This window comes from Peromyscus leucopus, chromosome 20 (genome assembly GCF_004664715.2).
Source record: "Peromyscus leucopus breed LL Stock chromosome 20, UCI_PerLeu_2.1, whole genome shotgun sequence".
Classification (NCBI taxonomy): domain Eukaryota; kingdom Metazoa; phylum Chordata; class Mammalia; order Rodentia; family Cricetidae; genus Peromyscus; species Peromyscus leucopus.
In genome coordinates this window covers 13,158,965-13,184,194 of record NC_051080.1, presented here as the reverse complement: position 1 = coordinate 13,184,194, position 25,230 = coordinate 13,158,965, and the positions used below count along the sequence as shown (strand labels likewise).

Genomic DNA, 25,230 nt, shown 5'->3' with positions numbered 1-25,230 from the left:
GGTTAAAAAAGTATCAACATATAATTCTGTATTTGTGAGATGCTGCCTTTCAAAACAGGAGAAATATTTTCTCAAACAGAAAATATCGGGAACTCTATTGCGAGTCTCCTTGCCACGCCCACACAATTAACAGAGAGTCTTATATAAAAAGGAAATTACATAGATCAGAAACTCAGAAGTATAAAAAGAAAGCTGAAGCCAGTTATATGGAATGCAGTTATACATGTTGTTGTTTGTTTTTTGGCTCTTTAGTTGGGGGAGCCCCGCCACCCAGCTCCCAAATAAATCACACATGGAGGCTTAGTCTTAATTATGAATACCTGGCCTTAGCTTGGTTTAGTTTCTTGCCAGCTTTCCTTAACTTATCCCATCTACCTTTTGCCTCTGGGCTTTTCCTTTTCTCGTACTTCTCTTACTCTTTCTCTGTGGCTTGCTGTGTAGCTGGGTGGCTGGCCCCTGGAGTCATCCTCCTCCTCCTCTGGCTCTTCCATCTTAGCTCTCTCCTCCCAGATTTCTCCCTCTATATATTCTCTCTACCTGCCAGCCCCACCTATCCTTTCTCCTGCCTTGCTATTGGCCATTCAGTTCTTTATCAGACCATCAGGTGTTTTACACAGGCACAGTAACACAGCTTCACAGAGTTACACAAATGCAACATAAACAAAAGCAACACACCTTAAAATAATATTCTACTACCTCTACATCTTCATTTTGCTTTTCTAGACTTTTCTCACAAATTTTTTCCAAATAATGATACCTGGCTGGAAAGATGGCTCACTGGTTAATAACACTTGTTATTCTTACAGAGGACTCAGATTTGATTACCAGTGCCCACAAAGCAGGTCAGTCCCATCCAGGGAATCCCACAGAGGGGACTGGAGACATGGCTCTGTAGTTCAGAGCACTTTCCAGTCTTCCACAGGACCTGCATTCAGATCCAGCACTCCCACTGAGCAGCTCACCAACACCTGGGATTCCAGCTCCATGGGGACCCAATGCCTTCTTCTGACCTCTGCAGGCACCTGCACTCACATGGGCATGCCCACACGCAGACACAGACACATTAATTCAAAAAATACATCTCTATAATTAAAAAGGCTTATTTTAAAGACAAATGTAAGTTAAAGTTAAGACAAAGAAAGATGCTGGGTTTTGTGGTGGATGCCTTTAATCCCAGTGCTAGGAAGCAGAGGCAGGTGGATCTCTGAGTTCAGGGCCAGCCTGGTTTACAAAGCAAGTTCCAGGACAGCTGGGACTGTTACACAGAAAAACTCTGTCTTGAAAACTCAGAAAAAAGAAAAGAATCAAAGAAAGACAGAGCAATGTAAACAGAAGCCACAACAGACTGGCAATACGTATTCCAGAGAGTGGACTTCAAAGAAAGAAGCCCCTTAGGACAGTAAACCTTCTGTGGGCTGCAATTATTGGTCATTTTAGATCTTAACTAAAATCCCCATGATCTTACATCGCCACCACATGGTAATTTTTATCTACTACTCATGGTTCGTTCCTAAATCTAGAACCAGTGGCCTACTGGAGGATGGTAGCTGCAACATTTTTCAAGTAGAGGCATTCAGGTTTTGCCTGTCTGTCTGTCTGTCCGTCCGTCCGTACGTCCATCTATCGTGAAACTCCTTGTTTAAAAAAAAAAAGTGACAAAGCTCAGCTGCAGAAATGGCACCACTATAATCTGATTTGGGTCCATATTCTGTTCTGTAACTTGGGGTTCTCAGCCGTGGCTGAGTGATCTCCTCAGCCAGAAAACAGTATGAGTATAGATTCTGTGGCTCTCGAGTATCTGATGTGTATGTATACTATTACGGAATGGAAATGTAGAATACCTATGCTGAGGCTCACTCACAAAGCATGGTTTCTTATTCTAATTTCGAGACAAGGGTATGTTGCCTTTTTTATAATGGCACAAAAACAAGTGTCCTTATGGCATGTTATATGTAAATGGCTGTGATTGATTCCTCTACCCTTGTTCCTCCCCAACCCCGCCAATCCCATACTCCTTGCCCTCTTCTGTGTCCATCATTGGGGACACTCTCATATCACATGTATTCTGTGTCCTTTTCCACTACGTCCCTTGAAGCCTCGTTCCCCTGTGTCATGAGATGCTTTTAACCTTCCTGGTTGTCTGCTTCATAAGTCCATTACTCTTACATAAACAGACATATCTAACAATTAGAAGTTAAGGTCCACATATGAGAGAAAACATGCAGTATTTGTCTTTCCGGGCCTTGGTTACCTGATGTCATACAATATTTTTCAGATGTATTCATTCCCTAGCACATTTCATAACTTCATTCTTCTTTGTGGTTAAATAAAAGGCCACCATGTATATGTGCCATATGTTGTCCATTCATCTGTTTATAGACATCTAGGTGATTCCATGTCCTTACTACTATGAAAGAGCAACAATAATCACTCAGGAATGTGCAAATGTTTTGTGACAGGGCCAGATGGTAGTTCTGATTTCATCATTTTGAGAGGTCGTTTCACTGATTTCCACACTGTTACATCAGCCTGCACTTCCACCAACAATGAATGAGTATCCTGATTTCTTTATATCCCCTCCAGCATTTGTTGCCACTGTTCTCTTGATGAGAGCCAATTTAACTGGGGTGAGATGGAATCTGAAAGTAGCTTTATTCTGCATTTCCTTGAGGACTGAGGATGACGGAATGTTTTTAAGAATGTTTACTGGACATTTGTTTTTCTTCTTTGGAGAGGTGTCTGTTCAGTGTTGACCCATTTACTGATTGCCGTTTGGATTTGTTTGTTTTTCACAGTATTTTATGTTTTCTAGATATGAATCCCTTTTATGAAGTATAGCTGACAAAGACTTTCTCCCATTCTCTAGGCTGTCCACTCTGTTGATAGTGTCTTTGTCAATTATTGGTGTTATTTCCTGTGCTATTGGGATCCTATGCCAAGTTCTTGCTTAATTTTCCTTTAACAGTTTCAGTGTTCCAGGTTTTAAATTAGGGTCTTTGACTTACTTTGAATTGATTTTGAGTTGTGCAGAGTGAGAAATACAGACTTGTTTTTATTCTTCTATAGATCGATATCCCATTTTGCGACCACCATTTGTTGAATAGGCTATCTTTTCTCCCAGTATATGTTTTTGACAACTTTGCCAAAAATTAGATGTCCATACCTATATATAGCTTCTGTCTGAGTCCTATATTATTCTGTTGGTGTGCATGTCTAATAATTGAGTTAATAGGAAAAGAATGTGAGTCAACTTCCTGGACTCTTTTCCCCCATCCTACTTAAAACTCACTATTTCATGTATAGCAGTAATCTATCATAGACTTAGTACTTACTTAATAATACAATACTTAGTAGTACTCAATGGTACTTAGTAGTACTTAAAACTTTCTTAAACTAACAGAGAATTTCATAAAATGTGTTTTGATCAGATTCACCCCCAACTTCCCCGACACCCACCCTCCCCTCCCTACTTACCCAATTTTGGGTTCTGAGTCTCCCCACCCTCCATTTCCCCCTCTCCAGTCCAGTGTGTGTTGTGGGAGCAAGGCCTGCCCTGCAGTGTGACAAGCCTAAGAGAAGGCAATCTGAAATGGGGCTACAGATCACACCCCCACCATGGCTCAAGGAACGGCTCAGAGTGAGGAAAGAATGATGGTAAGAGCCAGAGGGAGAGGATGACTTCAAGAAAACTGTTTTCTAGACACAACAAGGTACAGAAACTGTGACAGCATGCACAAGCCAGGGGCAAGCTCCAGCCAGCCAAATCTCAGCATGGAAGGGCAGGGAAGGTGAGTGTAAAATCCCACCCCTGGCTAAGGAGCTCCTGGAAAGGGACAGCCAGCTTTCTCCAGTCCATTGTTTTGAAACCTTGGCTTGTTTGTGTACATAGTTATCTTGGTACCCCAGTGCTTGTGTTGGGCTCTTTTCTATGTATTGCTGATTCCTTTGTGTTTCCTCAAGTTTAGAACCAGGGGATATCTCCATATCCCCGGTTGACAAAACCAAGCAGCAGCCTTCCCATCCAGGGATAGGAGTCAGTCTTCAGGACCTTTGGTCACAGAGGTTAGGTGCTAAACTATAATAAGTGGGTCTAGGGGAGGGGGAGTCTCAAGAAAATGACCACGCAACCCCAAGTGTGGGTTATACTTCTGCAGTAAGTTGTACTTCTGCAGAAAGGTGTTTAGCCACACTTGGTTAAGAAAGCAGGCTTAGTTAAGCAAACTCAGAGGGAATCCCACTGGGTTTTTATTCCTAACGCACTGTGCTGTACTCTGACTGGTCAGACTGGCAGCCTGGTCCTATGGGATTGGCTAATATAGAGAAGCAGTTTCTGGGAGACATGAAATTTGAGCGTAGATTTTGATTTCAGGAAGTGCTGACTCTGCAGGAACTTGAATATCTGCCAACTGGCTTCTTCACAATTGTTGCTGTTGCTGTTGCTAAGGGATTCTGCCCCTTCAGCCCTTTGATAGAAAAGACGGTATGGGGGCTGAAGAGACAGCTCAGTGGCTAAGAGCAATGGTTGCTTCTCAGAGCCGGTTCCAGCGCTCACAACCATCTGTAAGTTCAGTTCCAGGGGACCTGACGCCCTCTTCTGGCCTCCACAGACACCAGCCATGCACATGCAAGCAAAAGATCTACATGCAAACAAAACACAAAACTAAAATGAATGAAAACCAACACGTTTTGTTTACAGTTCCCACAGTGTGTTCACTCTATAACCTAGATACGAAAATCCAAGATGAGACGTGAAGAAGTCGAGCGTTCCAAGAGAGTGAATTATCTTTACTTTTATTTGATTATTTTCTTATACAGCTCTGGCACTGACACTTTCCTTAAAAAAAGATTGTAACTTTATGTAAATATTGAAGTTCAATAAAATAACTTAAAAAACATTTACATATATATCACTAAATCTCCATAAAATATACCATACTTTTGATACAGCATAGGCTAGCATGATTTGGTAAATGGGACAGTGGCAGTTTTCAAGAGATAATGTGTATGTCACAGGTAGGAAGGAGAAGACTAGATTTGCCAAGATATGTCAAGTATTAAACAGTATATAACATGCACTCAGAAAATGAAAATGTACAGTTCAAAATACATAGGTCTCTAAAAGCATGAAACTCCTGATATAATAGAGATGTATATTTAGAGTTCCTAAATAGAAATTAGAACATTTATTACAAACAGTACTGTAACATCAAGTGAGACACTGGTACAGGAGCCACTGGAAAATCTAGACATGTATATAGGACATGAATTTCTACTTTGGCCAGAGTTAACATTATAGTGTCTAAATTTTAAGTGAAATGGGATAATGTTGAATTTAGCAAAATCTTAAAACTTTGTAAATTATAGATTCATACGTTTGAATACTGATTATCTGCAAGTCAATTTCTTATTCTACTTATATGGATATGACAAAATCAATCCCATGAACCTAATTGTCTAAAATGTGAATAATTTATTGCCTGTAAACAAAGGCATTGAAGATACGGTTGACCAAATTACTCAAGTGCTATAGACTGTACTGTACACATATGAAGATTCAGAGAATTATACTGCTCTGTACTCATAAGCACACTATGATGATGATAAAATACTTCCTGGTATTTCCTAACATGAATACTTGTAAAGCGACTCTCTGTTGATTATTGGCACATAAGTATTTCCTTCCCTAAACAGCATACAAGAAAGCTGAACAGGTAGCTGTTTGGCATTTGCAACTGCTCGCAGTGCCCAGAAGGTGGCAGCACTGGTATTTGCCTTGGAGAACTGAATGAACTGACGGTCTAACCGAGCTGTGCATGAGGCTAGGATTGGTAGAAATCGACAGGCTGAATGAAGGACATGAAGAATTAACCCAGAGAACAATTCTGAGTCTTGTATAGGCAGTAGCTACTTTTGAACTATAAATTTCATCTACAACTTTGTAGCTTAAGATAGAATGTCGTATAGTTTTTTAGAGAGCATGTACCAGGAATTCTCTGCTCCTGGCCTGGTTGTACCCATCTAATACTTTTGTTCCGAGTTAGGGAGATGGTCTGAACTTGATAACTGAGAAGTTATTACACTTAGCTATTAAAGAAAACCTGTAGGTAGCACTATCTAAAACATCATTTCACCCTGCCCCAAGATTTATGATTATCAAACAATACATTTTAATTTTACTTTGCTATTACTAAGTAAATGGGCAAGCTGTCAATGTGTTTTTTTCCTGGTATTTCCCCCTGTTTAACAGATACTAAAATTACAGCAGAAATCCATAAATTCAGTGCTTTTACTGGTCCCTCACCTTACAGTGAATAACAAGTTTTAAGATTATATCCTAAAGTGTGTTTCACTGATAAATTATTTGAAAGATTCTGCTGTCATTCTCCTGGAAATATCTTTATATATATATATATATATATATATATATATATATATATATATATATATATCCATGTTTTAGATAATGACTAAGGTAGGTGTAACAATCAAGACTATTATAAATGCTTATATGGAAGAAAATATTAATGCCCAATCTTTTTAGGCCAGCACTTGACCTCTGAACTCTATCCACAGCCCCAACACCAAGTCTTTTTGACATCATCTTCCACAGTATGTGCTTATATGTAGGCAAAGGATGCATTCTTAATTCTCCTATATATTAGTCACCCAGCTAAGTTGCAGGCGCAGTCTTGACCTTCTTCATCCAGTGTTCCCCCAATGAAATACACCTGTATTGAATTTGCAGTATGTTTGGAAAGAAAGCTATCATTGTAGAGGCAAGTATACTGCTTAATCTGTCTATTTGAATGCAGTGGATCAAATCATATCATATAGAAATTGTCTTACAGAATATATGTGTTGATGATTTCACATGGGTGGTTTTCAAGTTGACACCAGAAACAAAAGGTGTTTCATAGAATAAAAATCTGAACAGTTCCAACACAAACTTTGAATGTGCTATAAATGTTCACCAGATCTAAAAAGCATACCTGGGTTATAGAAGGCTCCTTTTCAAGTATTGAGTTGCTTTTTCAAAGTTATAAATAAGTCTTATATGTGCCTCTCTGTCTTGTATGTTAAAGGTATGGAATATTGTTACTATATAAATAACAAATAATTTTTAGAAATGAAGGGAACAGGGCAAGAGAAATGTGGACAATTTCCCATTATTATGTTAAGTTATGGACTGAAAACTGAAAACATGCTTGTTTTTATGCCGGCAATAACAGGTCACACCAGCTTTCAGGACTAACAAGTCTAACTGTCCCTTTGTGTCATATGTGGTCCCATGTGTCAGCCCAGCTGCAGACACCTGTGTACTTAAGGCTACGTGGACTAGGAAGGGAAGAATTGAGGCAACATGTTGAACAAATCAGAAAAATACACTTTAAAAGGAGCACTCTGCTCACTTTTTTCTTCTCATATGTGCTAACTCTACCACATAATAGCTCATTTGATCTTGTAAAATACTACTGAGTTAAGAAACTTCTTCAGAGATAAGAAATATCAAACAATACATCCCATTAAACAATATCTTCTGTTCTAGAGAAAAATCAATACTAATATTCTCTATAAATAAATTTCAAAGCACCTAATCTGAGGAAAAATTTTCCAAAATACTCTATTAATTTTTTAAAAAATAACATTAAACAACCAAACAGAGAGAACGTCCTCTTTTGGCTGAAGGATTTGTAGGCCACAGAAGTGACTGTGTAAGTAAGTACCCCTGGTGACTGGAGGATAAACTTCTTTTGCTAGAGTCTCAGCTTGGTAATTATGGTAAGAATAAGCCAGACTTTAAAAGAAGAATAAACGTTTTGGAGACTGGCCAAAATATTTCCATTTTATCACTAGCCTCCATTCACTTGGATATGGAACTTAATTAGGTGTTTAGATCATTGGATGTAAAACATTGAACTGATGTATTCCTAACTGGTCATTAAATTCATCCATAGCTTTGTAAGCAAGTAATTTTGTTTGTATCACATAGCTCTTAGTAGGGTGCTGAGAATCAGGAATTTAGTGTTGAATGAACATAGAAATCACCAAATACTTTGAGACATAATGTGGAAAGGTAAGTCAACCTGTTTTACTGACTGTGGCATTAGAACCTATGTCTTTTCCAAAGGAGACATCTCCTTTAGATATTTTAGAGCAGACAGAAAAACCAAACCAAGTATGAGATAGAGAAACAGACAGAGCTCTGAGTTTTGGTTGTGTAGCAAATTACTAGGAATGAGAAAAGATGACAGAATTAAAACTAGCTCACGTTCTCAGGGGAAAAATACAAGTAATTAGTCGTGAGGTATCCTCCTGTCCTTAGGAAGAGCCAATAAAACGTGGAGAACGAAGTCCCAGGATTTAAAATAAATGTCAACAACTGTTTCTGCCCCGACCTCCTTCCTCTTGTGTATCAGAAAGAGAAAACCAGTCCGCCAGCAGCTGTCATTTAACACCAAGGAAGGCACAGAGCAGCAGGAGCCAGGGAGTGACAATGTGGACAGTTCTGTGTAGATTAAGCTGACCCTGGAATACAGCTGACAACCTGACACTACTTCACACTTACAATGGCATTCCAATTGTGCACACATTTGTGACTAACGAATCAGGATATATAAAAATCTGTTCTTTCTCACTTTGACAATAAAATATACTTATCAAAACATGCTAGCTTGTCTGTGCAAATATACTCATCACTGATGCAAAAAAGTATGAAAATAACCCTTAAAGGGCCTGCTTTGGATAGTGTTCAAAAGATCTTGTGTATTCAGTCTCTGAAGAAATTGTATCTGTGTTGGAGACAGAAGCCAACATCTGGAATCCAAAGGAGAGAGGGACAGCTATGTCCTTATAGGACTTCTGAATTTGTGAAAGGAAGTTGAGATGGAATTCACTTTGTACCTATGGATCATAGAAAAACCACTACTTGGTATGAAAATTTAGGGTCAACAGACCATGTTTTGGCATTAAATACCTTTGGGTCATCTTAAATAATCCTTTATAAATATACATATATACTTTGCCTAGATCACCACTGACTGTATTGCTACTAATAATTGTATATGGTCTTAGGAGAAAGGGGTCCTACTGAAGTCACTGGGTACAACAGTAATGTTTAGACTGTCTCAGGAAGGGATTATACACATCTGCTTAAGAAAAAAATCTGTGGGTTTTGTTTTAGCATTTCTGTTTATGAAAATAAACATCACCATGGTTGTATTTTTCTTCTCATCAAGTCTTCTAGAATATGGAGTCATTTGGAAGGACTGTGTGGGGAGACGTAGCTTGTGAGCAGGGCAGTGACCAACTGCTGGCCTTCTCTCCACATTCAATTCAGTAACTAAAATGTCATCCGCTGAAAATTACTCCACATCAGAAGCATCGTTGTCAGAGAGATGGTAGTTACTTCCCTTGACCCGGATGTATTCAATGTATCTCCCCTCATCGGAGTCAGAAGCGCCACAGGTGCATAGCCTGTTGTCAAAGAGTGACTCAATTTCCTCTAATTTTTTCCCTTTCGTCTCAGGAAGACAGCCGTAGACGAAAAGCAGTCCCACAGCTGCAAAGCCAGCGTAGAGGAAGAAGGCTCCTGCAGTGGGAAAAGAAAGCAGTGAGCAGCTAGTCCCGTGTGGACTCACATCGGAGAGTCCCGATTCCGATTCGAACCTAACTATAGTATGAAATGCAACCAAATGATGTCTGCCAGCCTGCCTTTCCTGGATGTTCCAGTCCTGTGCATCTAATGCAGTTAATCTTTCAAAACTCAAACCATGTCATAGCCATCTGAAGAAGAACAGACCAGGCTCAGATGCAAGCTCCTTTCACAAGTCTCCCTCAGATCCCACCCAGGCTGAGGGGAATTGCTCTCTCCCAACTGTTTTCTTGTCTTGTCTACTCAGGCATGGAGGGTTAGGAGAAATCTAGATCTCCAGAACCAGGTATAATGCTGCTGCTGCTGCTGCTGCTGCTGAGTTAATGACTTGATGGAGCTCATGGCATCTCCCTGCAAACTCCTGACAAAAGCTGACCCAGGCCCTAACTAAACCACATTCTGTTGCCGGTGCCTTTTCTGACAGTACGTAAAATGCATACTATGTCAAAGCACTGACAGGAAAACTCTGGTCCCCTCTGATGCCTCCTACTTCACCTCATCCCAAAAGAGTATTTTGCAAGCCAGAGTTTTCCTGCATGGGTTTTTATTATGCAAGCCTCTATTTCAAAAAATGCTTCTTGGGATGTTAGTATATATATAGACTAAAAAGTATTTAAGCATTCTCAAGGATCAGCAATGGCAACTAACATCTATCATTATGTCATGAAAACAAGCTCATGGGTTTATGGAAACATTTTTAGTTGCTAAAAGAGATAAAGCTTAATGTTCTAAACACACCACCAGCTTGTCTCCTGCAGTTCCTTCCCAAGAAAACATATGTTTCTAGATGAGCATTTCTTAACCTGTTGGTCATGAACATTGGAAAACACATAGTTCTAATGGTCTTGGGAACTGGTACTGCTCAGTAGGAAAATTACAGTTATGAAGTAGCAACAAAAATACATTTATGGTTGGGGGATCCTGAGACCACTGGAAAGCTGTGTTTTCTGATGGTTGTGACCCACAGGCTGAGAACTGCTGTTCTAGATGTTCCAAGTGGTTCATGAGAGAGAAGATAATGAACCATTGGCTGCACGGTATTAACTACTGCAATACCATGTCCGTATGTCCCGAACACAGAGCAAAGAGAGTTGCACACTTCCCACAGCTGTCGTTCTTATCTAGGTGAACATGATGCTGGCTTTCCCGTTCCCCTTGCAAGAGTCAGGAGCACAGTGCTGGATGAAGCACAGACCTGGCCAGCTTCGTCTTTCTAGTCTACGGCAAGGGTAGAGACAGACAGCAAACCTGTCCAGAGCATGGGGTGAGGTCAGGCGGGGAGGCTTCAGAGGGGACCAGACATAGTACACATTTCACATAGACCATGTGGTCTTACGGAGATGAGAACAATGACCTTACATTTACATCTTTAGAAATTATCCCAACTTAACAAAAATCATCACAACTTATACAATCATGTAGACAAGGCAACTTTGTGTAGGGGGCAAAAACGCAGAAAAAGATCTTTTGACTTTACTAAGTAGAGGTTTGAAGAAGTTTCACAAAGGAGCTCTGTAATGCTTATATGTTTTCCTTCAGCCACACTCTTCACACGTTTTCATTTAGAGGTTTTTGTCATGGCCCTGTTTCTGGAAGTGGTAAGTGCTGGGCTCCAAGGTGTCTTGGCTGGAACAAACGATTCAGTGATTCAGTGTCCCAAATGGGTAAGCTACTTTCAGGCCCACACTAATGGTGCTTAGGTGTGGGTCTCCATCCTCCCCACAGGACATCTCCCCAGTCCTGGCTTCACGGTCTTAGCATTTGCTCCATGTTTCCTTGTTAACCTAAAGCTGTGCTGTAAGGATTTCCAGCCTGGTAGGAAGGGGGGGTGTTTAGGGTTTGAACTGTAGGGGACACGCATAAGCACTTGGGTACAAGAAACTTAGGCAAAGATAACTCTTCTCTTAGATTACATTTCCCAGAACCCCTGGAGATGGTGAAAGCTATACAGAGATATTCATGAAGAGCCAAGATATAAGGACACAGCCTCTCTCACAAATTATAGGGTATCTAAGGACAAAGTACTAAAAGTAACAGTGAGAGGCCATTGGAAAAAAAACATGCTCTTACCATAGTATGTAAGATACTCTGCTGTGTGTAAAAAGGTCAATGAAACCAGGACGTTGAAAATCCAGTTTATTCCAGCTGAGCATGCATTTCCTGTACTTCTTGCCCAGAGAGGATAGATTTCAGAGTTCACCGTCCAGGGCATTGGTCCCATTCCTGAGAAGTAAATAATGAAAACTAGAGTCAAGCTTCCCTGTGGGATGAATTACAGTAGCCCGCCTCTTCTAAGAGGAGGCAATGCAGTGCAAAAGCAGCAAAGCACCTACTCACCAGGCGCAAAGAAAATGAGATAGAAAACCAGGCCCAGGAGTGCCGTCCAGGAGTAGGGGGTGGGGCAGAAACTGTAGGCCCAGTGGATGTCTTCTGTTTTGAACTTGGTTTCATTTTCACACCTGAAAAACATGTATTAATGTAGCGTTTTAGGGTGTAGCTGTAGAAATTCACGTGATTGTGTTGGATGTATTTGGAAAATCCTCAATCTCCTAAGTGGGCACTTTTTCTTAGAAATTTGAGACCTCGTGTCATGAACATATGCAAATAAAGACATTAAACTGAGAACAAAATGTGTAGTGTAGATATTAGTGCACACACACTTAGAGCTTAATACAATTTCAGAGTGGCTGAGCAATTCCTTTTTTAGCCAGATGGCATCAAGGAGACCTGATTTTTAACTTGAAGCTGCACTAGACAGAGCAAGCCAACGGGTACTGCATCAGTCAGTACACTGTGGTGGGAAGGGTGTCTATTCAGTTATGAGCAGCTAAGAGGGCAGGCATCTCCAGGAGCATGCTCCTGTTACACCTACCTTCAAAGCATCCTTTATTTTTCTGCTAAAAATGGTGCAAAGTGACATGCCCAGAGGCATTTCTGTCTATCAGTTTAATCTTTCACATACTCCATGACTTTGAACTAAGCACACTTCCTCTAAATGTGTCTAATATATTTTCATGTAAAGTTATGCCCATACACTAAGCATGCACTGTACTATCTAACTGAGGGTGACTATGCATAGGCTCCCTAAACCCGTGCTTTCTGAGCTTAAGGAGAGCATCACTTTGGCTTTGGAAATCATTCCCCTGCTCTAATACCATTCGGTAATACTCTTCCTCCCCGGTTTCATGTCTACACTCAGCTTACTGTGGCTTCACCCTCACCAAGATGACAACCCACTGTGTTCAGTTACACAGTCAGGTCACGACCCTGCTTTCAGAAGCAAGGGTCCATCATCTGTAAAATGTGGGTGAAACCATAGAGAAGATTTTCAGGTTCATCTAGACGAAGGATGATCACAACTGATTGCAAATGGCCACCTGCCCTCCTGTCCTATGTCCCTGCTTCTCATTATCTACTGCTGGTGAGCTGGTCAACGAAGCAACTTGTCTTTGACTCAGGCTGTCAAATTGAGCTTAATTCTTTTTACATCCTCAGTTGTCCCTATAGATACAACCCATCAGAAAAACATCCAGATTTCACCACCTAGGAGATAGTAAAGCTGTGAGACCATGCTACCTCCTCTCTGTTCCTAAGCATGCTCACTGGATACCCCAGTTTCTTCTCTGCTGAATTATTTACTTATTTCAGAGGTGTTCCATAAACTTTTGTCAACTGAAGACTCAACTAATTCTACCACTCTCTTCTAGTCCTGAAAATTCCCCCTCTAGGTCTCCTTATTTCTTTCACTTCCCATGAACATTCTCTTTAATTAGACGCAAGTGCCTGTGGTCACATGGGGTCCCTCTCACTCTTCCTAGGGACTTCAGGGGTTCTGTCCTCCCCCATACTCTATATGCTTCCTCGGGATTATATTCCAGCAGTCATCTCTTCCTGCCATCTTCAGCTTCTTCCGACTGGAGCCTTCCCTGCTGACTTTCACTCACAAGATCTCTGCCATTCAAATGGCCACACCTCTCATGTTAGTGCTGCCAGACTCCCAAATCAGGAGTGCTTAGACCCTGGAACACTACATCCTCCACTTGGATGCCAGCTGACTTTTGTGGTCTCTGTTTTCTTCATAAAGCTTCTCTCAAATCTGTAGTGGTCTGTGGTGGCATTTATCTTAGCCACTAAACTTTATGTTCTCTCTAACAAACAAACAAACAAACAAACAAAAATATAAAAACAAAGCACAACCATGGGCCCCTATCTCTAACCAATAAGCTATCTTCAATTGGCATCTACTTATAAAGGAAAAACTAATTTTCTCCAGTGGAGTCTCATTGGGTGTATGGACCACACTACGGGCAAGCCCCATGCCCAGCAGTAGACAACCAACACAAAATGAACCCAATGGTATTTTTGTGAACTTTTGTCTCATATTGCTTTGTTTTTATATTTTTTTACCTTCTTGTTCTTTTGCTTGTATATTATGGTTTCTGATTTTGTGTTCTTATGGGTGTTTTGTTTGGTGTCTATGTGCACTTATTTGTGTGTGTGTGTCTGTGTGTGTTTCAGTCTCACTTTTTGAAATTTGCCTGTTTGTGTATTTTCTGAAAAGAGAGAGAGAGAAAGGAAGGGCATGGAGTTGAGTGGATGAGTAAGTGGGAAGGATCTGGGAGAGTTCAGGAAGGGGAAACCATGACCAGAATATATTAAATGGAAATTTTTTCAAAAAAAAAAACAAACAAAAGCAAAACAAGAAACACAAAGAAACCCTAACAAACACACACACACACACACACACACAAAGAAAATCAGAATAAATAAGCAATGACTAATGTCTTAGTTGCTGTTCTACTGTTGTGAAGAGATACCATGACCAAAGCAACCCTTATAAAATAAAGCATTTTATTGGGGGCTTGCCTACAGTCTGAAGAGGGTGAGTCCATGATCATCCTGGTGGGAGGCAGACAGGAGTGGCTCTGGGGCAGCAGCCGAGAGCTTTACATCCTGATCCACGGGCAGCAGGAGAGAGAGAGACATGGACACTGGACCTGACATGGGCTTTGAAACTTCAAAGCCCACCCCCAGTGGCACACCTCCTGCTAGTCCAAAGAGGCTACACCTAACCCTTCCCAACAGTTCTACTAACTGGGGACCAGACGTTCAAGCACTCCCTGGCTCCCATAGGCTTATAGTCACACCACAAGGCAAACACTGCATTCAGTCCCATGTCAAAACACCCTCCGTTGTCCTTTTATCTTAACATCGTTTAGAAGTCCCAAGTCTCTTCTGAGACTTGTGGCAATCTCTTAGCTGTAACCCTCTGTAAAATCAGAGTCAAAAAAGCAGATCGCATACTTTCATTGTCACAGAATATACACCAACATTCCAAAAGGGTGGAAAGGGAGCACAGTGAGGAAATACTGGTCCAAGGCAAATACCCCCAAGAGCAAACTCCACAATCTGCGTCTCCAATATCTTATGTCAAAGAGCTATTCAGATCTCCAATATCCCTTCCAGCTTTGTTGACTGCAACATAATTTTCTCTCTCTTGGGCTGGTTCCACACCCTATCTGTCAGGTAACCCAAGGCTCTGGCATTTCCAAAGTCTTGGACTCTCTAACACAATCCAGTGTTTACTCTCACAGTTTCATACAATGGCTTCTCTAGGTAGGCCTACATGCTGGGATAGCTTCTGCCTTGTACCTGGCCTCAGCAGCTTTCCATAACCAGAAGGAAGAAATTCACAGCCCATTTCTTGTATCCTTCTTGACTCTAAATCCAAAACCATATGGCCAGAGCTGCCAAATTCTGCTGCTTGCAGTGGCTGGATACTGGCTGTCTCCTCGAATTACATTTCCATAAGCTTTCTGTTCTTGTTTAGGCCTAGGGAATCCCTCAGGCCTTTCCTTTCACAGGTTTCAGGATTAGCTCTTGGGACCCTGCCCTCTATCACTTTTTTTCATTCCATCTAGCATCAGGCTTTTCTTTAAGCTTCTCATCTCCTTGAGCACAAGACTTGACTCCAGTACTACATTTTCTGGTGTTCCTTTTCTCCTCACACTGTACATTTTGTACGTCTTTGTGCCCTGCTTGCTTCTTTTCATTATTGATCTGCATAAGAGTGATTACTACTAACCATGTGGCACAGTCAATACTAGGCTGTCCTGAAATCTCCTCTGTCAATGGCATTTATTCAAAACTCTTCAATTCAGCCTCAGGCAGATTTTTCAGCCAAGGGCAAAAAGCAGCCACATTCTTTGCCAAAACATCACAAGAATGGTCTACAGGTTACATGCTAATAGTTTTTCCCTTCTGAAACATCTTGAGCAGGGTCTGCATATTTCAAATCACCCTTAGCTTTATTGTATTCCAGGGTCCTACTAGCGTGGCCCATCAAGCCATGCTTAAAGCTTTCAACTGCTTTTCTAGTTCAAAGTCCCAAAGGCTTCCATATTCTTCCACACAATAACATGGTCAGGTCTGTGACAGCAATACCCCCATCCCTTGTACCAATTTCGGTCTTAGTTACTGTTCTATTACTGTGAAGAGATACTGTGATCAAGGCAATGCTTATGAAGGAAAGGATCACCATGGCAGGAAGCAGACAGGCATGGCACTGGAGCAGTAGCTGAGAGCTTTACATTCTTATTTGCAGCCAGCAGGCAAAGAGAGAGAGAGAGAGTGGCTGAACATGGCATGGGCTTTTGAAACCTCAAAGTCTACTCCATGACATACTTCCTCCAACAAGGCCACACCTAATCCCTCACAAACAGTTCCACCAACTGAGTACCAAGCATTCAAACATATGAGCCAAAGATGGGAGCTATTCTTATTCAAACTACCACAACCAATAAGACAAAAAAAAAAATGCCCAAACAAAGCAAACTGAAACTAAAGTCTGCAAAAATACCACTGAGTTTGTTTTTTGTTGGCTAATTAATCCCAGGCATGGTGCCTACCCTGAAGTGTGGTTGATTTACCTAGAGAGAATCCATTGGAGAAAACTGACTTTCCCTTTGTCAAAAGGTATCAATTACAAACACCTTCCTGGTTAGGGTGGTAGTCCATGTCCAGTTCTCCCACTCAGTGCTGGGCTGTGTCTGGCTTGAGTCTGTGCAGACTGGGTCAGGCCTGATCTGTACATGGCTCATTTATGTTGCCAATTTCTGTGAGTTCATGTGTGCATCAGTCCTATAGTATTTGGAAGACAGCTTCCTTGGAGTAATCCATTACTTCTGGTTCCTAAAATCTTTCCGCCTCCTCCTCCACATAACTTTCTGAGCCTCAAAGAGAAGGATTCTATTTTTTAAAAAATCCCATTTAGAACTTAGTGCTCCAAAGTCTCACTCTCTGCTAATTGACCAGCTTTGAGTTTCTGTGTTAACTCACATCTACCATAAGCAGCAGCTTCCCTGATGTAGGTTGAGTAAACACTCGTCTAAGGGCATAGCTGTATGTCAATGGGAGTCAGTCATTTTAGTGATATCTTCCTTTAGGAGAATAGTAGGTTTTCCCCTAGCCTTGTGACCTACATGTTCTTAGGTTCTTGGAAACTTTAGCAGTGTCAGATATGGCTTCCGTCTCATGGAGTGATCCTGAAATTCAATCAAAAAGTGGTTGATTCTCCTGTAATATTATGCCATGATTGTACCGGTGTGTCTAATGGACAGGTTGATGTTACAGGTCACAGGGTTTGTAGTTGGGTAATACTGGTGATTAACTTTCTCCTCCAGTAGTGTGCTGAGTACCTTCCAGAAGCATGAATGCTAGTCAGTAGAGGGGAAACTTCTAGCTGGCACTAGTTTTTCAAAGGCCTTTAGTGTTAATTTTCCCTCTTTACCCTTCCTCCCCCACCCCCTCATTATTTAATGCTCCTATTCTAGTTCCTCCTTTGTCTCTCCATAGCAATATAGTCTATTTGTCTTTTCTTGGAAGAGCTCCTCCCTACCCAGTTACCTAACCGGAGTGGCTATTCTGATTATAACATGCATATCAAAGGTGACGAAGCTGGTATCTACATAAAAGAGAAAACATAAAATATTTAGGGTTTAAGGTCTGGGTTTACCTCACTCAGAATGATTTTTTTTTCTAATTCTATCCATTTACCTGTGAATTTCATTTTTGAACAGTAGGACAATATTCTATTGTGTAAATTTACCACAGTTTCATTCATCAGTTAATGAACATCTAGGCAATTTTGAATTTCTGGCTATTATGAATAGAGCAGTAATGAACATGGGTGAGCAAGTATCTCTGTGGTAGGATGTAGAGTCCTTTGGGTACATGCCCAAGAGTGGTATAGCTGGGCTTGTGGTAGACTGATTCGCAGCTTCCTGAGGAACCACTACACTGATTTCCACAGTGTCTGGACAAGTTTGCCCTCACACCAGCAATGATTAACTGGCCCCCTTTTACTGCATCCTAGCTAGCATGAGTTTTATTTGTTCCATTGATCTTGGCCATTCTGACTGATGAAGTCTCAAAGTCATTTTAATTTGCATTTCACTGATGTCTAAGGAAGTTGGGCATTTCTTTATGTGTTTTTCAACCATCCATCCGTGTTTCATCTTTTGAGAACTCTCTGCTTAGTTCTGTGCTCTATTTGTACTTGGATTATTTGTTTTCTTGATGCTCTGTGTTTTTAGCTCTTTATTTTACACACTAACTCTCTATCAGACCTGCAATTGTTAAGATCTTTTCCCACTCTGTAGGCTACCACTCTGCCTGAATGATGGTGTCCTTTGCCATACAGAAGCTTTTCAGTTTCATGAGGTCCCATTTATTCATTGTTGTTCTTAGTGCCTGTGCTATTGGTATCCTATTTTGAAACTTCTTTCCCCATGCCAATGGTTTCAAGCCTATTCCCCACTTTTGTCTTCTGTTAGATTCATGGTATCTGGTCTTATGTTGAGGTCCTTGATCCATTTAGAGTTGAGTTTGGGATAGGGTGATTCTTCTATATGCAGCCATCCAGTTTGACCAACATATATTTATTGAAGATACTGTCTTTTCTACAGTGTGTGGTTTTGGCTTCTTTGTCAAAAATGAGGTGTCCATAGATCTGTGGATTTATATCTGGGTCTTTAAGTTTATTCCATGATGAACGTGTCTGTTTTTATACCCTTCTGTACTGTAATTATTATAGCTTTGCAGCAATCTAGGATGGTGATTCTTCCAGCACGTCTTCTATTAAGAATTGTTTAGTAGGTCATATATATTAAGAAATCCATATTTTTATGGTTTCCAGTTTGGTTAACTTGCCTCTTAGAACTGCATTCATTGTGTTTCATAAGTCTGGGTATATTGAATTTTCATTTTCCTTCAATTCTAGAGGATTTTTTTCCTTCTTGATTTATGTCTTGACCAATATTTCATTCAGTAGTGAGTTGTTCAGTTTCCATGAGTTTAGTGTTTTGATTATTATGTATCATAGGGAATTTCTTTTCTGATTTTATTCCGTCTGATTCTTGTACTTTAATAGGCACCTCCTTTTTTAGATTGGGGAAATTTTCTTTTATGATTTTGTTAAAAAATATTTTCTGTGCCTTTGACCTGGGTGTCTTCTCTTTCCTTTATTATTTGTAGATTTGGTCTTTCCATAGTGTCCCAGATTTCATGGATATTTTATGCCTGGATTTTTTTTTTTTTTTTTTGGACTGAGGTATTTCTTCTACCTTGTCTTCAAGAATTAAATTCTTTCTTGCAATTCTTGCATTCTGTTTGTAAGGATTACCTCTGAGGTTTTTGTTTGATATCCCAAGTTTTTCATTTTCGGTTTTTAGTTTGTTTTCTTGATGATTCTATTTCTTTCATGTTTTGAAATTCCACTGTTTGTGTTTTCACAGACTTCATTAAGGGATTTGTTCATGTCCTCTTTAGGGTCCTTACATAATAACAGATGCTATTTTGAATCCTTGTCTTGTGCTTTAGCTACATTGCATTTCTCAGGGCCTATTACAATAGAGTTATTGGCTTCCGGAGCAGGCAAATTGTCTAGGCTGCTCATGTTTGTGTTTTTGAGCTGGGATCTAGGCGTCTGGTGGTATGATGTTTGAGGTGTGTCCTGGTGTAGATATCTGGTCTTGTCTCTGTTGGCTGGGTGCTCCATTCTTTGGGTGCTGGATCCAGGCAACTGGCATTATGATGTTTGAGGTATGTCTTGGTGTAGACATCTGGTCTTGTCTCTGTTGGCTGGGTGCTCCATTCTTTGGTTGCTGGATCCAGGCATCTGGTGGTATGATGTTTGAGGTGTGTCTTGGTGTAGATATCTGGTCTTGTCTCTGTTGGCTGGGTGCTCCATTCTTTGGTTGCTGGATCCAGGCATCTGGTGGTATGATGTTTGAGGTGTGTCTTGGTGTAGACATCTGGTCTTGTCTCTGTTGGCTGGGTGCTCCATTCTGTGGTTGCTGTTGTCCCCTCTGGATCCTAAGCAGGTGTGCTTGCTATGTGGTCTCTTGGTAGTGAGTCCTTCTGTGGGTGACACAAGCGAATGGATTTGGGCTAGAAGAAAGGCTGAGCGGGACCGTGGAGAAGAGCAAGGAGATCCTGCATCCTCAGCAAGAGGCAGAGCTCCTAGGAAACTGAGGTATGGTGGGAGGAGGGGACCCTGAAGATAGGCTGCTACAGCACTAACAGTAAGTCCAGAGAGAGGGGATGGAGGACAGGAAAGCTAGTGAAAACTGCCCACCTGTGCCTGAAGCCCAGTGTGCCACTGAGGATCCCTGCTGGAAAGTGGGTTTTATCTATCTATCTATCTATCTATCTATCTATCTATCTATCTATCTATCTATCGTGTGGCTAGGTGGCTCACACAAAGGAATATAGATGGGCTAGAAGGGAAGGCTGAGAAGACTGGTGGGGAAGAGCTCAGCGGGGTCAGCACCAGAAGGCAGAGTTACCAGAGAACGAAGGTGGGATAAGAAGCGGAGCTCCTCCAACAGCCTGCAGTGAAGGAAGAGTAAGTCTCGAGACCCAGGGATGAAAAGCACAAATGGATAAAGATTGGTCTCACACACACACACACACACACACACACACACACACACACACACACACACACACGGAGGCCATTGGTAGTTGTTTCCCAAAAGAAGAGTGGTCATCACTGCTCTCTGTGGGGCTGACTGGTCACTGGGCAATGAATGAGAAATGTGTCTTTGCATGCTTGTGAGCATCCGTTGACATCTACTGATAAAAAAAAAAAAACACCCAAATCAATATTCTCTGCCTTAAATTCCCACCTGAGACAAAAGCTTTTGAGTTATCCAACCTGTAAGAAAATAATAAAGAAGGAAATGAAGCTAAGAGAGAGAAGGAAAAAAAAAAAAAAAACAAAAAAACAAGCAAGGCTTCAGGTGGACAAGCTCCCAGGGGAGGGATGCTCACAAATAACGGGCATTTTCCTGAAAACCTCTATTTGCTGTTTTTCTCAGCACAGTGCTTTGCTGAGGGTCTGCATTTGAAAGAGAACTGTGTGATTGCCAGCACAGCCTTTCCCACCAGGCTGCACAGGGCAGAGACACCCTGTCATCCCTTATTATCCTTGAGTGGCTGTCAGGAAAGCGCCGAGGCACTGACCTGGTAGACACACTCAGCAGCGTGCAGACAAGCTAATGACTAAGGCTGTGAGGTCACTCTTGACCTTCCCAGCACAGACACTAGACATTTCAACTGCAGAACCAAGATGCGAGTCCAAAACACCACAGGGCAGCGTGCCCCTGCTCTGCAGGCCAGTCCTAGCCACGGCTAGCACCACTCTATGCCCCTGAAAATAACAGGTAGGCAGACACGGGCAGAGTAGAAGTCATGCCGTGCCGGGAGCTTATGCCCATGCCATCCTGGATCAAAATCCAAAAACCATAAGTTCATAGAGAGAATGTGGAGGACAAAGAGCAGAGGCCTCTCATGAAAGGGTGTGGTGATATTTTATTTGTGCTGAAACGTGGTGCTATTTTATTTGTATGTTAATAAATAAAGTTTGCCTGGAGATCAGAGGTCATAGCTGGCCATAAACAAAGGTCAGGCATGGTATCACATGCCCTTAATCTGATCACATGGCATGCAGAGTCTCTGTGTGTTCAAGGACACAGCCAAGCGTGGTGACACATGCCTTTAATCCCAGTACCAACCATAGAGACCTGGAGGTCTGTATAGACAGGCAGTGATGAGGAATGAGGTGGTTGGGCTAAGAGCCAATGAGAAGGCAGAACAGCAAGGCAATAAAGGCACAGGTTAGACAGGAAGAAGCTGCTTCTCTTGGGAAGCTATGGTGGTGTGGTAAGGTTAGCTGGTGGCTATCACTATTTCACTGATCTCTATGGCTTTTACCCTCTGTGTTCCTTATTTAATAAGACTGTTTAGAAGCCGGGCAGTGGTGGCGCACGCCTTTAATCCCAGCACTCGGGAGGCAGAGCCAGGCAGATCTCTGTGAGTTTGAGGCCATCCTGGTCTACAAAGTGAGTCCAGGAAAGGTGCAAAGCTACACAGAGAAACCCTGCCTTGAAAAACAAAATAATAACAAAACAAAACAAGACTGTTTAGAAATTTGTCTACAAAGGGGACATAAAGGTGATGATGAGCCCTGTACAATAATACTCACATAGGAGAATGTCATAATGAAGCCCACTACTTTGTACGAAAACTAAAAATAACGATTAAGAACAAAGTAACACTTCATTCTGGCTATGTGAGAATGTTCACCAGCAGAATGAGCAGGCTGAAGTCTGGCACAGCCCAACCAAACCAGCGATGGTTCTGTGCTGCAGCCAGAGCCCACATGCCTTCATCACCGCATGCACGGATTACTAACTCCCTCTGAAGGTGGAACAATTGTCTCCCCAATCTGCTGGACAGTCTTAAACCAGAGAAGCCCCCAGAGGTGCTAAGCCGTGCACAACTGCTCTGGCTATAGTTACCCCGCCCCCCCCCCCTCCAGGACATACTCCTGCTGCCGACACAGGACAAACTTCCTCTGCTGTTCTATTCACCACAGCAAATCCAGTTCATTTGATCACGTGTTGTACCAAAGGCGGCAGGAAAGAAACACAACATCTATTGAAAAGGCAGAACTTCACATTTTTATTTATTGGAAACCACAGAACTTGGCTCTCTTCCCCAAGGAGGGGAAGTTCCTGGATCCAACTTTGTGACAGGAAAGGAAAGTGCTCACTAGGGACGGAAGTGATTTTCTAATTTTATTTAGGGTGCAGAGGACCTAGGTGTGGGACGCAAGCTGCTTACCGATGAGCAGTAACTCAGCTGTCACTGACGTGCTGTGGCCTGTGGAAACGTTTCCTGTTCTCCTGGGTTGCCTGCACGTACATTCTTTGCTAACTGACTACTGTAGATCATGAATAAAGCATGCTTTGTCTGTTCCTGCCTCAGGACTGTGATGCCCAGGGACAAGGTCACCAAGCTTACAAAGGTTAACTAGAGGTTAGCTCTGAGAGTTCTTTTACCTGGGGGAATACATGATGAAATGACACATAATTTGGAAGTGGTGATGGAGCGGTGCCTAGGGAAGCACAGAGTGTCTCCCAGGAGAAGACATCATTCATTCTCACCTGAGAAAAAAATAAACAAAATGCCATGCAACCAAAGGACAGTGACAATGTCCCTTTCTTTGAGATTCTATTCTAACAATGGATATGTGTCTATATGGGGTGTCAGGGGTTACGCATATAAGAGTTCAGGTGCCTACAAAGTCCAGAAGATGGCGTTGTGGACCTTGTATCTGGAATGACAGGTAGACATGAGTTTCCCAATGTAGATGACGGGAACCTAACTTGCGTCTTCTTCAAAGGAAGTAAGTGCTCTTGTGGTGATTTGAATGAGAATAGCCCCCATAAGGCTCCTATGTTTGAATACTTGGTCCTTAGTTGGTGGATCAGTTTGGGAAGGATTAGGAGGAGTGGCCTTGTAGGAAGAGGTGTGTCACTGTGGGCAGGCTTTGCAGTTTGAAAGGTCCACACCATTTCCCAATCTCTCTCTCTGTCTTGTGCTTGTGGATCAAATGTAAACTCTCTGCTACACCTCCAGCACCATGCCTGTTTTCCTGCTGCCAGGCTTCCCACCATTATGGTCTGGGACTCACCCTCTAGAACTGTAAGCCTCAATAGCAATAAACTTTTGTTTTTGTAAGTTGCCTTGGTCATGCCGCTTTGGCACAGCGGTAGAAAAGTCAGCAAGACAGCTCTTAACCACAGAAGCATCTCCTCAGCCTCCCACAGTTTTCTGAAGCAATCTTAACTTTTGAGTATCCCATCAAAGGAACTAGGAAAAGTTAGTGTTCCAAAAGTGACTGATTACTTCACACTAACTCTAGTTACTATTTAGTAACCTAATATGAAAACAAAACCAAAAGAAAAAACCCAAACCCCCAAACCCCCAGAAAACAGAATCCCTTATGTTAACAGCAGCCATATAGTCTTTAAACTCTAACTACAGAGCTACAGATGACACGGTATGAGCCCCTCAGTCATGACACGCAGACCATGTTAATGAAAGCAGAAGGGACTTCCGGTTGCTTCATCTGCCCCCATTGTACTTGGTTTTGTGCTTTTCTTGCATAGGACTGTTACATAAAGGCAAGTTGGAGGAAAAAAATGACAGTCTTTCCTTAACTACTTGCCTTTCTAGTCAGAGGAAGACCTTTAGAATTCCTGAGCAATTAAATCAATGGGGAAAGATGGACTCAAAGCTTTAGAGACTTAGAACTAAAAGCTTTTTTCTTTTCCTTCACTTAATTTAGCTTTATATATAAATCACAGCATCAGTGATTTATATGGGTAGCTCATACACTCTAAATATGAAAACCAAATGCACAGAATATAGGTGGGCAAATGGGAACAGTATCTAATGCCAAGGAGGATACAGTGATAATTGGTACAGGAATTCTGGTTTCATTTGCTAAGGCAGAGAGTGAGGTTAAATTATCATATAACAGAAACGAGTTGCGTAGAGAGACTGGAAACTTCACACATCAAGGCTGAATGAAACAAACAGAATGTACACACACAAAAAACCCTATGCTACATAATCGAGCCAAGCAGGTTTTAATCTTCTGGAAGAAGCATCATTAAGTCTCTGACCTTTAAAACTTCAGCTCTCGTTCACTTCCTTTCTTAGAAGTGTTCTCTTTCCTAAAAAGTTGTCTCTGCTTCGACCTCTATCCATGTGTTCAATTCTTAACTCCAGAAGAACCTGAAAATCCCATTAGATGCTCACAGAAGCCTGATAAATGCCTGTAACAGTATGGCAAGCCAGGGAGCCAGGACGTAAGGTTTCTGGGTCTAATCTCTTAAAAGCTTCTATGCACTCCAGGGTCACCCAAAAGGAGCTAGTATACTTTGCTTCTTTTTCTCCATTAACAAGTGTCCCATCTCACAAGCATGTCTGTCTTCCTGATTTCCCCCATTTCTTTCATTTTCGCCTCTGAAGCACAACGAGACCTTACCAAATGGGGGGGGGGCACATACCTCAGAGGTAGCCTGCCAGATGCAACCATGTCTGTCTAGTGGTCACTGATGGGTGCCAGTTATCTGAGTGTGCCAAAGACAGCGCTGCCTGTGTGGTCCATAGTCATTATGCCGATATGGCAGTATGGAAGTGGCAGTAACCACAATGTCAAT

At 41.7% G+C, this 25,230-nt stretch overlaps 1 protein-coding gene across 1 annotated transcript in view; it reads right to left on the bottom strand.

The window, feature by feature from the left end:
• Positions 1 to 6,646: 6,646 nt before the first annotated feature.
• Positions 6,647 to 25,230, bottom strand: part of Slc2a13 (solute carrier family 2 member 13) — a 308,559-nt gene continuing 289,975 nt past the window's right edge. Inside the window, exons 8-10 of the mRNA XM_028869258.2 lie at positions 11,990 to 12,111; positions 11,723 to 11,875; positions 6,647 to 9,589 (exon numbers count right to left, since the gene is read on the bottom strand). Of these exons, the coding sequence (XP_028725091.1) occupies positions 9,363 to 9,589; positions 11,723 to 11,875; positions 11,990 to 12,111 (502 nt within the window). The 3' untranslated portion in view covers positions 6,647 to 9,362. The remainder of the gene's footprint in view (positions 9,590 to 11,722; positions 11,876 to 11,989; positions 12,112 to 25,230) is intronic.